Source organism: Lonchura striata, chromosome 1 (genome assembly GCF_050655825.1).
Source record: "Lonchura striata isolate lonStrDom1 chromosome 1, ASM5065582v1, whole genome shotgun sequence".
NCBI lineage: Eukaryota > Metazoa > Chordata > Aves > Passeriformes > Estrildidae > Lonchura > Lonchura striata.
This window is the reverse complement of record NC_140703.1, coordinates 80,823,763-80,838,746: the sequence shown is the minus strand read 5'-3', so window position 1 is coordinate 80,838,746 and position 14,984 is coordinate 80,823,763. Positions and strand designations below refer to the sequence as shown.

The following is a 14,984-nucleotide window of genomic DNA, read 5'->3' as shown; positions in this document are numbered from 1 at the left end:
TGGCTAAAAAGTCTTGCTGATGCCTGCAGTTAGATTGCATAAATGATGGTCCTAACATTCAGGACTTTGACAAGAGGTGACTGCATTCTGAAGTAGTGGAGCCTGTTGTGTATTGAGTAGCCAGGCCCTGCAGGTTTCAAGTCCTCATTCCCTGTGGCACCCATATTCCTGCTGCAGAGGGATCTGTGTGCTCATATGCCTTAACCATGAGACTCTCAGCACTCTGCTGTCATTACTTAAGCCTTTTGAACTAGTAGGAAAAGACACTTTGTCACTGATAGAATACATACATCTGTGGAAAACAACAAATTTGCCATTTGATCTGAGGGGCATATGTTAGGTTTCATTTATGGCAGTATTCCCATGTCTGTTTTTTTTGGGATGTATCCTACCATCACCTAAAATTTTGATACTTTCTCACCGTCCATATGGCTTTGAACATGGTGAGAAAAACAGAGTATGTTGCTGTGAGAGGACAGTCTTTTAATAACTTACTCATTGGCTTTAGTAAGATGTAGTCCAAAATGAAAGAAATAATCAGAAAAAAACTGAAGAGCAACAACATGCAGTAAGCTTGATGTTCACTAAGAATAACTCTTCTTTTTGAAGGCAAAACTTTTTATGGTGTTACATCCCTTATTCTGCATCCCTTATTCTGTATGAAAGAGGATTTCCAAGAGACAGTGAACAGCATGGTCCCTGGCATCAGTAATGAGTTTTATTACTTTCTAGTCACATATGTTAAGCAAGAATGTATATTCTTAAGAAGGATTGCTTTCAAACAGTCTTAAGTGTACCTCTACCAGTTAAACACCATAGAGATATTTTTACTTTAGTGTCACAGGCAAACTCATTTTAATTGGGTTAATTGTGTATTTTTGTCCATTCACAGTATTGCTTTACTGTGGCAGATGGCCCAGTGATGTGTTATAAATACTTTGCATGACAGCCCCTCTGTTTTATTAATCTTCACTGTGACTTTCCCATTGGTAATGACTAATGGCAGTTTCCTAGCCAGCAACTTTTAATAGAGTCTCTTTTTTCCCTTTAATCTCTGCCTGTCCTCAACAGCACTGTTTTGTTCAATAATTTAATCAGTTCAGCAACAGTATATTATTAGACAATTGAACCATTACTTTTTGAATTTTTGAAATGTAAAATACCCATGAAGTAATCTCTGATGAATATTTCAGCATTGATAGAGACCACTTTTCTTCTAAAGAGATATTAAAGGTTTTGCTTTCTATGCTTGAATGATTTTCCTTTCCTTTTATTTTCATTTCTTTCCCTTGGTCCTGAGAACAATATGCAGTAATAAGCAAGGAATTCAATAACTAAAAAACCTAACAGTTTTTACTACCCACCATGCCCATCTTAGCCATTTGACACCTATCTATCAAAAGTACATGTTATACAGAAAAAAATCAATTTTTTCCTCTCTCCTCTCATCAGTGAAGATTTATCTGCAGAAGGGACACCCTGAGACAAAACTGGTTCCAGGTTCATCCAGTCCCTGTTAGCAGACAAAAGGATATAGATGTTGCAAATTCAGCACGAAAATAGTAGTACTGAGCTTCTTACAGGCTTCTGTGATTTTTTGGGAAACTCCTGGATTCTGAAATTTCTGCCCAGAACCACTTCTTTCTTTGTGAAAAGGATCAGATAGTCAGCTTTCTATCTTTATGTTGCTGGCAGCTGCTGTGTTTTGCTCCTCATACTCCCTCTCTTTTATCGAAGACTTTCCGTAAAACGAAGCAGTAGTGGAGCAGAGCTGGCGGGTGGCTATAGGACAATTCTGTGATTTCACAGCAGTTTGTGAGATTTCACAGTTTAATTTCACAGTTTAATTGTGTTTCTTCTTGGAACAAAAAATTGCTTTAAACAAGAATGACTTACAAGCCATAACTGGTCTATATTTTGAAGCCTTCATTGCAGAGATAAGGAAGAAGGCCAAGCTGGCTAAAGCATATTATCACTCAGACAGTAGGCTGAGTTTCAACTTTATGTTTAAAATTAGTAGCTTTATAGCTGTTATTCAAAAGTGGTTTCTGCACAAAAAGGCCTCATAATTTTCCTTTCATCTTCTCTCTACCACCCTCAGAGTGGTAGCAAGTTCAACTTTAAAATGCTTTCTTAAGGTAACATATGTATGTTAACATAGCTACTACATGGATTTCAAAACAGTTCAGTAGTTTGCTGTAGATGCTTACCTGTACTGGCTAGTGTCGGGCACCTTCTTGATGTATTGCTGCTTGCTCAGTGTTGCTGATATTAAAAGTGATTTCTTTGACCTACTGAATGTTGATCCTTGTTAGATCTGCCTTTTCTCAGGGATGCTGCTGAATGCAAATTTTGCCTTTGGAGACATTTGTATATTGCCGGTGAACTCTTTTAAAGGATTTTACATGTCTGTCTAGGGAGGGAATGGAGTCAGTCTGATCTGATACAAAACCAATTAATATTCAATTGCAAAAGGAAGAAATGTAGAAATGCACCTGAAAAACTTTGAATGAGAAGAGGAGAGCTGACACCCTTTAGAGAAAACAAAAATAGGATAGATAAAAGTTTGTTTGCTGATACTGAATACTTTCATGGAGATGTAATGCCAAACATTTTCATTTTTTCCTCTGACAGGCACAAGTATATTTACTGTTTATGAAGCTGCTTCCCAGGAAGGCTGGGTGTTCCTTATGTATCGAGCAATTGACAGTTTTCCCCGATGGCGTTCATATTTCTATTTCATCACCTTAATTTTCTTTCTGGCCTGGCTTGTTAAGGTACTGAAAAATATGTCTTTTTAAATTGGTCTGAAATATAAATCATATTAGAATTAATTTCTTCTCTTTTCTGCTTGCTGAGCTTTGTGTCAGCCATTCTTTCTTTTTCATTCTCCAGAATGTTTTTATTGCAGTCATCATTGAAACGTTTGCAGAAATTAGAGTGCAGTTCCAGCAGATGTGGGGGTCCAGGAGCAGTACTACTTCAACTGCCACCACCCAGGTGAAGCTCTTGAGATTCTAAGATTCTTTGGGGATTTGATTTGGTTTAGTTTATGAATTAACAGTAAGCAAAAAATTCTTGTCATATATGATATATTTGACTTTGCATGGTGCTAACTGTATTCTAAACGTGATATATGCATTTTGATAAAAAATTAAATTCTTGGTTGCATTATATAGCTAGTCTTTTTTAGAAAGGAATAATAGAGAAGACCATAATACAGTTTCCTATATGGCTAGGTATGCTATTGCTGTGTTTGTATTATTTTTAATAAAGTACGATAATGCTTTTTTATCATGTAATTGAACCACTATGTGGTTTGAAGTCAGAGTTGCTATTGGATATCACTTTCTGTACTAAAAAATAAGAGCTGAAATCCCAAAGTTGTAGCTGGAAGAAGAGGGGTCAGAGGGTAGCTGAATTGTTTAGGGAAGCTGAAGTGTTTAGGGTCCTGGAACTGAGAAGGGTGTGTTGAGACCAAGGAAAAATAGGTTGTAGGTCAAGGAAAGAGCCATGCTCACAGCTGGGGTAGTCGCAGGAAGTGAGACCCCTGAATAGAAATAACAAGTAAGAAGAAGCCGTGATAGGAAAGGTGGGCTGGGTGGTGGGAAAGAACCCAGTGGGAAAAAGAAGAGCTACTGGGTTGAGATTTAAATTCCCTCACTCATTATATTGCCCATTTTCCCAAATGGGCAATAGACCAGGCTTTTCCAGGATAGTGCAGTTTGCTGTCTCTGAGAAGAACCAGCACCAGCTGCCTGCAAAAAGCTCTTAGAAAGACAGATATGAAAAACATACCCACGAGGGAACTTTTTCTAACCATGGAGCTGGAGATTATTTATTTTCCTAAGCCAAAGGATTTAAGTTTTCAAAAATAACTATTGAATATGTTTTATATTCTTTTCGATATTTCTGTAGTCCATATGTAAATCTAGTCCTTTTCTGCCGGCTGCTACATTTTTTGCCTCAGATAGACTTTCTGGCAATAATTTCTACTCTATATATGTCTTTGTCAAAGCAGACTTTGTGATATCAATTTAAAGTCTAAAAAAAAAGGACTTTTCTACATGACATATGCTTAGCCTTGAGATCTTAATGTTCGTAGGACAAATCCTGAGCCATATAGTCTTATCCAACATACTCTGAGATAGTGGATGGAACAGAGAGTTCAATGTAGGGAAACACAAAAAGCAGCCAACATTAAAAACGTTTAAAATATCCAAATTAATGTCATGATGCCAAAGAACATGAACATGTTTAATATAATCTGCATCACGCAAATGAAAAATAACTTGCTAGATGCAGACATGACTGCTTCATTCCTTGAGTCAGTGACAAAATAGGATATCAAGAGAGTCCAGGTTGCCAAACTGCAAAAATTATTTATCTTTTTCTGTATTAAGAAGGCCAGAAAATACTTTCATGATTTCTTGTTCAAAGCACCAGACAAAAGTTAAAACACTTGTTAAGGGTTTTAAAGTTAAAGTTAAAATGTTTTGTGATGAAGTAGTCTTGAGAGCTATGCCTTAATTTTCCTGCTTCGTACGTTGCTAAGGTGTTTCCCAAACTTAGTCCTATAGAAAAGAAAACAAGTATCCAGGAGTTGAAGTCTAGGAAGGAGTCTCTAGAAAAGGATAAAAGGAGGTTCTTCTAAAGCACTTTAGCACTTTAAAGCATTGTAAAAAGAGGAGTAACTGTGCTGATCTTAGTTGGCAATTCTTCCCAGTGCAGAGATGCTAAATAAAGTCTTGAAAGAATTGCAACCACATTTGGGTGACACTGTCTCCAGACTAATGAGCACTTCTCTCAGGATGACTTTTTAACTTCAACCACCCCTCCTGTGGCTGTGTTCTTGAGGTGACTCGTTTGAGTGCTGGGTGTCAAGGAAAAGGTGGGAGTGAGGTAGGAACTTTGCCACACTTCATTACATGGTAGATGCAGGTGGCAAGTAGAAATGCTAGAACCATTCATTTTCTTTCAAGGACATTTTCAAGGACAATGTTAATCACTTTCAGATGTGGTATCTCGCTGTTCCTTATGTCCAGCAGTCTGCATCATTTTGTGTCCTAATTTCTGAGGAAAAAACCCAACAAAACAGAATGCCTATGTTTACTCTTCCATAGGCTATTGATAAAATGTGAATGCCACTGTGGTCAAGAGAGCCTTTTCCATTGCCATCATTAGGGCTTGGAAACATTCAGCTGCTTCAGGAATTTTAATCTCTGTGAAACAATACAAAAGGACTGTCCAGCTACTCTTGATATGCATCTGTGCAACAAAAACAAAGTTGTCCTTGCCATAAAAAAGATGATGTTGTCTGCTATTGTCAAATGCACCATGAAGCTTATTTATGTTTGTCACAATGTATTTTTTTTCTTAGGATAGGCTTACCTTAGTAAGGAAATTATTCTGAACAGGTACTACCATCTAATGATGCTGGTCAGAACTGAATTTTTTTCTATATTAGGACTAATAGAGATACATTGTTTGATGTTATCTGAGTAAATTTCAGACAATTGTTGGAAAAAGCATGTTACTTTTTTTCCTGTAGCAGAAAGAATCATTCCTCTGTTATTTTAAACTAGATATCATGAAAATGCATGCTGGTTCCTAAGGGGAATGTATTAGATCTCACTTGTATTTATTGCCACATAAAACATTTCTGACAACAGTTTTCCCTTTCAAGATGTTTCATGAAGATGCTGCTGGAGGTTGGCAGCTTGTGGCTGTTGATGTGAATAAACCCCAAGGCAGAGCTCCTGCATGTCTACAGGTATGACATTGCTTTTTAATAAATCTCTGTGTGTGACCAGCATCACTCAAATGTTGCTATAAGAAAATTATGCTGAAAAATAGCTACCATAGTTTTAGTAATGTATTTTTTTAATCTATTGCTTTCTGTCGTGTATAAATTTTTCTTGAAAATTACAGATGAACAAATAAAATGTACCACATCCAAAGGGAGAAGATTGGAAAAATCATTCCTGATAAGATTCTGTTTTGTGTCCTAATGAGAGAAAGATTTCAGATTTTAAAATACAAAACAAAATAGTTAATTATGTTCTATTGCTCTGGGTTTGTATACAAAAATATTCCATTCCTAGGATATTTGCATCATAAATGCTTGTTTATTGAATGCAAAATACAATAACATATGCCAAGAAGCATTACTAATCATAATAAACACAGAAATACCTAATTTCTCTTGTTCCCTTGTGAAAATAGGCTCACAAAAAAAGGGAGAAGAAGTACGTAGGGAACAAGCCATATAGTGTTTGAAACTTCCAGACTGGATACTTCTACTTGGATATAAGTTAATTTGTAAATCTCTGTCCTCATTGTTTAAATAAATCCAGACTAAGTTAAGTAGTATTTTTATAAAACCGTTTTTAGAACAGACCACTGTACAGCAGCTCAAATTTTTATTTGCGAGTTAAATAATGTAATTTCTAGATAAAACAAACTTCAGAATAGAAAGCCAAATCTACTATAGCATTTTCTGGCAATTTTGGTTATGTTTGGTTGACTGTGTAAGCTAAATACACGTTCTTGTTGGCAGCATGTACATTGCTGAACCCTAAGTTGGCAAGCACCTTCAATCGCCTCCACAAGCTGTTCATTCTCAAATATCTCTTCTTTTCCAAACTACTGCCATATATTTTATTATAGCATATGTCTTAACAGATCATTCATATTCCCAAATCTAGTTCTTGATTTTGACAGCAACAGGAGCATCATTTGTGATGTTCTCAAGTAACAGTGTCAGGTATGTGGATAAAATGTAGCTGAACTCACAGTGAAAACTTCAGATAAAAATTAAGATACCATCTGAGTTACCTGGTCTACCTTTGTGGTATTGCATTTTTGCCCCTTTTAGGAATCATGTGAATGCAGTACATTGTGTTCCAGTGGACATAAATCTCATGCATTCAGCTTTTTATGTTTGCATATTTATATACACCAGCAGTTTTCCTCTTGTTCTTCATCCTTTCATGAAATAGGAGAAGCTCTGAAACAAAGCTTTAGCACCCATTTTAAGACATTAAACTAAATGAACTCCATTAGCTCTTCATTAGTCCAATAGTCCAGTAACTATATGAAGTCCATGTCTAATTTCCATTAGGAAGTTTATTCTTCATGGCATTACTGTCTCTCTTGACTAATAAGCTGTGTTGAGTTGGTGTCATCATGGAAGCAGTAAACAGGACTGCTGTTCTATGTGTTATGTGTCTTATGCACCCTCTAACTTTTAGATATAAGAAATAAGAGTTGAGCTGTAAGACTTGCTTTGTATAATTTGAATTTTCCATGCATTAGACACCTCTGCATTCATTAAGTATTCTTGTGATGTAATACTTTTTGTGGTTTTTTTAACTGCTGGTCTACATATTAAGGTGATCTAATGATTTTTAAATGTTCTGAGAAATGGATTTTTTGTTCTGCATCAGATCACAATGTGAGAATTGCAGAAAGAAGATAGTCTTACTCTTCCTCATTGCTATACTTCCCCATCACTACATGCCTGAGCTGGCACTGTATTTATGCATTTGTTCAGGGAATGGAGTTAAAGTTGGCAGGAGGAGAAAAGTGAATTTGTTATTGATCAGACTCCCTGTAGCTGCATAAATGTTTTTTCTGACACAAGAAGGGGCCCAGAACATTAGTAGGAGCAGTCTAGGAATGTGAGAACTGCTTCCTTCAGCAGCAGTGAGCTATAAAGCGTGACTACAATAAATTTCAATCCAGGGGTTTTTTTAAAGACATATGGAAATTACTATAAAAATCAGTTATATCAAATTTTTTTGCGTCTTGTTTTGTACTGAGCCAGTATCAAAGAGGTGACTGGTCTGTTAGCCTATGCAGCCAGCTCCTAGAAACCCCTAAAATACTCAGCACTGGTGGCCTCCAACCACTCAAGTTCCTCTGTGCAGCTCTCAGATTTATTTTTAGGTGCACTTTATTTATGTATATTTTTATATGTCATGTTCCATACATGTATACACACACATTTAATGGTTCATTCTAACTATTTGTAGGACAGTGATGGGGTGCAGAGGTGTGGAATATAGAGGTGGTATGGAGATGTGTTTCTCCATGGCCATGGATAGGTTCCAGCTACCTGTAGGAGCCTAATGGGGTTCAGAGGTGTCATCTGGTAGTAGTGGTATAGTAATAACAGCTGATAATATTGAGTAAAGAAACTAAATAGATGTAGCAACAATTTAAACAACAGCTCAGCAAAGTTTTAAATAGAAGCAGCAAAGTTTTAAAGGCTTGTGCTTCTGAGATTTGTGGGTTTGCAGGCTAAATTCTAGTAGAAAAATACTTGTCAAGTTAACTGGAGAAAATATTTCACACATTTGAGATTAAAGACCTACCTAGTGCCAAGCACTTTAATAATGAGTTGCTGGGGACATCTCTGCAATTCCTGCATTTCATACTCATATTTTCCCTGACATGAACCAGAGATTTTGCAGGGGCTGTCCTGTGCTACCCATTTAGTTAGACACTGGAATGTAATATATAAACTAACTTCCATTGCCTTGGTGCCCTGCAAAAGCATTAACATCCTCTTTCACAGACAGGACCAGAAGCAATGGGCACAGCATTAAACAGTGGGAGGTTCTCTCTGAGCACCAAGAAGCAGTTTTTTACTCTGAGGGTGACTAAGTGCCGGCAAGATTGCCCAGGGAAGTGGTGGAATCTCCATCTTTGGGAATATTTAATAGCTGTCCTGGGAAACTGGCTCTCAGTGTCCCTACTTGGGTGATTTTGGTGGCATGAAGACCTGAGCCTGATGTACATGGGTTGTATGATTCATGGGGAAGATTTAGGGCTGTTGGAGGCAGTATTGGAGGATTGGCTTTGGTGCATGGAATAAAACTGTTCCACACTTCACCTCAGATAGGCAGAATAGATGTGGACTGTACCTAGTATGTTCTTTCAACCCGTCTTCCTCCATTCTTGTGGGCTCCCCACCAGAAGATGCTGAGTTAGGGATGTGTTATGGCACACTGAGGAATAGTGATTTGGAAAGAAAACAGGACAAGACAAATGGTGTAAATATATCCCCAGTGGGATGACAAAGGACATTATGTAGGGAGCCTTCTACCTCCTAAGTACAGTACCTTATAACCATATGTACAGTCTGTGACTGACTACCATCACCTTTCCTTCCTCCACTGCATTACTAGGATGAGTAACTGCTTGCTTTACACATAAAAATGTTGGTGAGACTGCTAATTAGAAAACAAACATTTCTTGCTTAACAAAAGAAAATAAGAACAATTTCTAAGAGAAATTGTAAATGAGAATTGCAAATGCCACATCTGATCTTAACTTGTGTGTTGAAGGTGATCAGCTATGCCATGAGCATTGATTCAATTCTCTCTGTTAGGAGGTCCTACAAGTAGATATTTCCATGTGTTTGGAGCTTAGGGAATGACCCTGATTGTAATTGGGAAAAAAAAACCCAAACAATTTCTGATAAATACCAAAGGCTGGCTGACAAAGCTTGATGCACTTGATTTTTGGCTGTCAAATTTGCTGTGTTATAAGCAAATTTGAAGTTTCTTCTTACCTTCTTCCAGGCAACATATGTAAAGACTATCTGCAAAACAAAAGAGATAGCTATGAGAGTTGTAAGATGACACTTATTTTGGCAGGATATTATCTTTGAAACCAAACTCTGGCAGAAATTACATATTATTAATAAGTTTGGGAGTGAAAGAATTCAGCTAAACCCTGTGTCCTTTAGTTCCTTAATTGTTTCAGGGTATATATCCCGACAAGCTACAAAAAAAGTGCATTATTGTCTCAGTAGGCAACTGTATAGTACATGGAAAAATAAAGATAAAGAAGCATAACACTGAATTCAGCAGAGAAGGTGGGGTTTTTTGTTTAATAAAACCTTAAACCTTTCTTAAACATGTTGATATTGCAGAGTCTTAATGGCTATATTGGACTGCTGTGGGATATGGCCCCTGAGTTCTGCCCTACATCTGATTCTGACAGTAAATTTTTTGTTTAAAGTCTGTGTTGAATCCCCAGCAGACTTATCCTCTTTTCTCTTAAAAGACATTAAAACCAATTCAAAATTTAAGTCCACAGGACTACTAATATAAGTTATGTAACATTACGGACTGAGAACCAAAGTCATAGACAAAACAGGTAACTTGCAAAACATATTTTTTACAGGCTGCTGGGGAGGTCATGGAGACTCCATCTCTGGTGACATTCAAAACCCAAGGGACACATTCCTGTGTCAATGTTCTAGGTGACCCTGACTTGGAAGTGGGTTGGACTGGACAATCTCCTTCTAACTTAACTATTCTGTGATTCATTGATTTTATGAGAACATATTAGTACCTTTCTAGAGATAGTATCTGTGACTATTAGGTAATAATTTTATGGGAAAAATAATGCATAACATTTTTTTCTGGTGCTCATGTAAGTGCAGGACTGTGCTCAGACTCTTCCCCATGCACCAGCCTTTCTCTATCCCAAATGTTTCATGTTGACATTTTTTTTGCGACAGGGATTCTGATGTACTGAAGGGCAGGTTCCGGTAGTCTCATTCTCTCTCCTCCCATCTCAGAGTAATGCATAACCTCACTCTCTGTAAGAATGAGCCTTCAGTTGGGATAGAAAAACACTGCCTAACCTTTGATTGCTCTTTACTTCACATGTATCAAATGACAAGCCACAAATCTATTTAAAATTTAAGAATCCTTCACAAATTTACATCTTTAAATGGTAGATTAATGTCTGTGAGGGCACAATGCAACATGTTTGTCCATACTGCAAGATTGGGAAGGAAACAGTTAAGGGCAGAGCTGCTATTCATTGAGAAGTAAGCAGGCCTGGGGAAAGGACCAGCAGGGACATTAGCTTAAATTCACTAATAACAGGCTGCACTTCAGGAGGAACCAGCTGTGGCAAAAGCTGAGGCTGGGCTTTGCTGAAAAGCCCTGGGAGTCTCGGCAGGCAGCATGCTGAACAGGAGCCAGCAGCCTTCCCTAGCAACAGATGAGGTTGACAGGAGCCTCGGTCATTGTGTGCAAGGAGTTACCTCCTGTTGCTCAGATACTGTGGCTGTTTTGGGCCCCTGGTACAATATGAATACTGATAAACCAGCTCAAGTTGAACTCAAGTTCAACAGAGGGGCTCCAAGGTGTTTGAGGAGTTTACTGTTTTTCTGGTCTCTTTCAATAAAAAATGGTGAATTACAGTATGCAAAAAGAAAAGTATACAGGCAAAATATGTTTGGTATTCTAGTGTTATGAGATTATCTTTTTCATTCATAACAGAAAAGGATAGTAGTTCTTACCACTTTTATTTACATTGTATTTGTCCCATCCCCTCTTTCCTCGAGTTGAATGAACTGCAATCATTTCAGCCATCTGAATTCATAAGTTCTTTTATAACATAAACTGAAGTGGATGCCAGTTTATATTATCACAAGACAGGGAACTGAGGTGTCCCAGGAGTAAGCTTACTGTCCTGTTGGCGATCAGACAGCTACAGAAGCTGAACTGGTAGCATCACAGGCCTTTTGGCCCTGGTACAGTGAAAACCAAAGGAGAGATAAACTCAAGGCAAGAACAGAAGTGAAGACATCATGTCTGGTCACTCTGACACTCTAACACTAACAAAGACTTTATTAGTAAAAGAGGTAACAAAGGACATTACTAGCATAAGAAGAATCAAAAGATTGTGTTTCTAAAGGAGACCAGGACAAAAGGATCAGTAGAAAATTTTGTACAGATGTATTGACCTATAAATACTGGTAAATTGTGTAATAAACGAGCTTTGCTTTGCTGGCATAAGCAAAGTCCTTGTCAGTCAATCCCCATACTGTCCCTTCAGTTTCAGCTGCTACTATGGTTCAGGCCTCTGAAAAAACAAAGCAAGCAAACAGTAGAGGATGGTAACAGCTTTAGCTTCCTCATCTGAAGTAGCATAAAGCTAAAACTGAGCACATATTAAACAGCAGATCATTTGTGAATCCCCAGCCAGTTTGTGAGAGTTAGCCAGACACTGGAGTATCCATACCTTTACACACTATTCAACACATTTTCATCATTTCTTCCCATACTCTATGTACAATTTTCTTCCAATAATGCCTAGCATTTATTATCTCCTCATATACAACTGAGGATACCAAGATGGTATGGGGCTGGCCTATATTGTGTATGTTCTTCTGTTGTCTACATGTTTAGTTTCTCTGCGGAGCCTTCCATTCCTCCTAATTTTCTGTTTTTACCTCACCAAAACTACCAGTTTGCTATTACATTACACTCGGCATACTCTGCTCCAAGTCTCCTCAGTAAAACTAATATGGTTGGTTTTCAGTACTGTTTAAGTGGTAAGTGCATCACTAAAGTGTCCACGCTTCTGTCAACTGATGCAATTTCTAGGCTTGCTAAATGAGAACAGGGCATAACATAAAGATGAAGTATTTTTTAATTGCAGCCTCAGGAATTTAGGATTTAGAATCTGTTAATCTTCTTCTAAATAAACTCATGTACTCAAATAATAAACTCATTCAATTCCAAACTTAATTTTAGCAAACTGAAAGAGATTTTTCTTCCACTGTAAGAGAGGATCCCAGTTAATTGGAAGAAATACATGTACATAGTTTAATGAAAGCCACTGTAGGTAAGAAGGAAATAGGACAGAGTAGGCACACCTTCTGCTGTCAATTCCTAAGTTGTAATAAAGATCAAATTAGTATATAAATAGACTTCCAACTTTTCTTGTTCACCAATAATTATTTTCCATGAAAGAGAAGAGAAAACCCACTTGTGTATTCTTTTCTGTTGCTCCTGCAGTGAAAATCCCTAAGTATTGCTTTGCTTCATGTCTTTCTCTCGTATTCAATATATCCATCATGAAACTGCTAAAACACTCAATTCTTTCTTCTCTGGCCATGACTCCTCCACCCTCTATGGTTTTTTTACGCCTTTGGACATTGCTTTTCATCTTTTAGTCTCCTTCAAGTTTCTCTAGAGTTTTGTGATTTTACAGAATTCTTTAACAAATTGAGATAATATGTAGCATGAAGGACTGGCCTTTTTTGATGCAAAAACATGTGCTTAAGTTTTTTACACTAATCATATGTTCAAAAGTCCTGTAATAATGCAACTTACTTGCTCAGATCATAGCTTTGTGACCTTCTATTTCTTTCCTAGGTGAAGCACATATGAATAAAAGTGAATATAGTATCTTTTATCTGTTGAAGATTTCACTGTCAGAGTTAAGAGTGCACATAGAGTTTGTAAGTGACCACTTCCATTCATGCTGACACATCAGACACAGTGTCCTCAAGCTTTTTCTGAGTATCATTCTGTCCTTAGCTGTGCATTTCACTTTTGCCCAAGCTATTAATGTGAACAGGGAATTGCTGTCTGGCTTGTTGTTTCCCACAGGAGCCACAGTGGGAAACTGTTCATAATTTTTCTGTGCATTACAAAACTGTGTATTGTGAAAGCTGAAAATGCCATTATTTGGCTTTAGTAATACCAACCACAGTTTCATGGAAGATATGAGTTGAATCTTTCCAGGTCAGCTTTAAATGAGTATGTGTACTTTACAAGTTTTTGCAAAAAAAAAAAGTACTGACAAAGTTATTAGCAGTTTCTAAAATTAATAGGAAAAGAAAAATAAGATATACAATGTGCCTTTAAAGGGTAAATACTTGCTCAAAGAATTTTTCAGGGCTTTTTTTCCAAAAACTAGTCTTCAGTTTTTCTTTATTTGTGAACTGAGAACTTCCTACTGAGTTTGTAGGAGTAACTCAAGGTAGGCAGGAAGTTCTAACACACTACAATATGTTAAAGTAATATCAACAACAGCGAAATAATGTGGCAACATGGAGCCTCAGCATGCATTTGTGCTAAATGATTCTTGTTGAAATGGAAAACACAAAGATTATTTTTCAGTAAGAAAAGAAAATCAATATTTTAAATCAATACCTGTCATAGGGAACAGTGAGAACAAGTAACAAAAGACCACAAAGCACCTTTGGGTACACTCAAAAGAAAAATACAATAAATGTAAACCCATTATACCAAAATAAAAGCTTCCACAGCCTGCATTAGGATGTGTCATAATCAGAAACCATACTAATTTTTCATGTTGTCACTTCCAGCCACTTCTGTAAAATTAAGGAAAACTTAGATGACTGAATTAAAGTTCTTCAAAAGACTATAATAGTGCCCATTTTTCTTGCCCTCGTGTCATGGTTTAGTCTGATTGACTGTTAGCTACCATGCTGCTGAATGCAAGAGTCCCCTGCAGACCTCGTATCTGTCCATGCATGTTAGTTCTGCTCTGCCCCTGTGCAGTGCACCCTGAGGACAGGCAGGTGGGCTCCTGGGAGAAACAAGAGGGGTATCTTGGCAATCCCAGTGTCACTCACCTACCCAACAGGTTAGACATACTACTTATACACTACTCACCAGGTGGGATTCTGGAACTCCTTTGTAAAACCTCTTTGTAGATCAGCTGCCACAGAAGTAAAGACATGGTTAACCTCCCCATTTATTTTACCTAATTGAGCAGTTTGGTGCGAGCACCACACGTTTCTGTGAGACAAAGCGAGTTACAGAGGCTCTGCACAGAGCCCTGTAGGGTATCTCTGTCTGAATTATTGTTTGCTCAGATATAGCACCAGACCTGCGTTGCTCCACACACCATTGCAATGTTCTTCTACCTCAGCTAGCGAGGCCTGAGAGGTGAAACCCTGCCCTGGTCTGTGGGAATAAGCATCATTATACAAAGACCAAACTAGTAAAACCCAATAGATCTAGCTAGCCCATGGAAAGTGGTTGTTGCTAGAAGTAGCTGGACTTGATTATGCTTATGGGTCCCTTCCAACTCAAGGTATTCTATGATTCTAAGTGTCTTCTAAAGCATGTATTAGGGAAGGTTTTTTGTAAACATACCACACATAAATCAAGTTATTCTTTCCTCCATCACTC

General features: G+C 37.6%; 1 protein-coding gene across 9 annotated transcripts in view; it reads left to right on the top strand.

The window, feature by feature from the left end:
- The window catches only part of NALCN (sodium leak channel, non-selective), a 231,909-nt gene that overhangs the window by 81,593 nt on the left and 135,332 nt on the right, over nucleotides 1–14,984 (top strand). For all 9 annotated transcript variants that reach the window (XR_014949395.1, XM_085556997.1, XM_085556986.1 and 6 more), the window contains 3 exons: nucleotides 2,635–2,777; nucleotides 2,896–3,000; nucleotides 5,687–5,773. Coding sequence is in view for 8 of the 9 variants with exons in the window: in XM_085556997.1 (XP_085413123.1) it covers nucleotides 2,635–2,777; nucleotides 2,896–3,000; nucleotides 5,687–5,773 (335 nt within the window). In the remaining variant the exon portion in view is untranslated. The remainder of the gene's footprint in view (nucleotides 1–2,634; nucleotides 2,778–2,895; nucleotides 3,001–5,686; nucleotides 5,774–14,984) is intronic.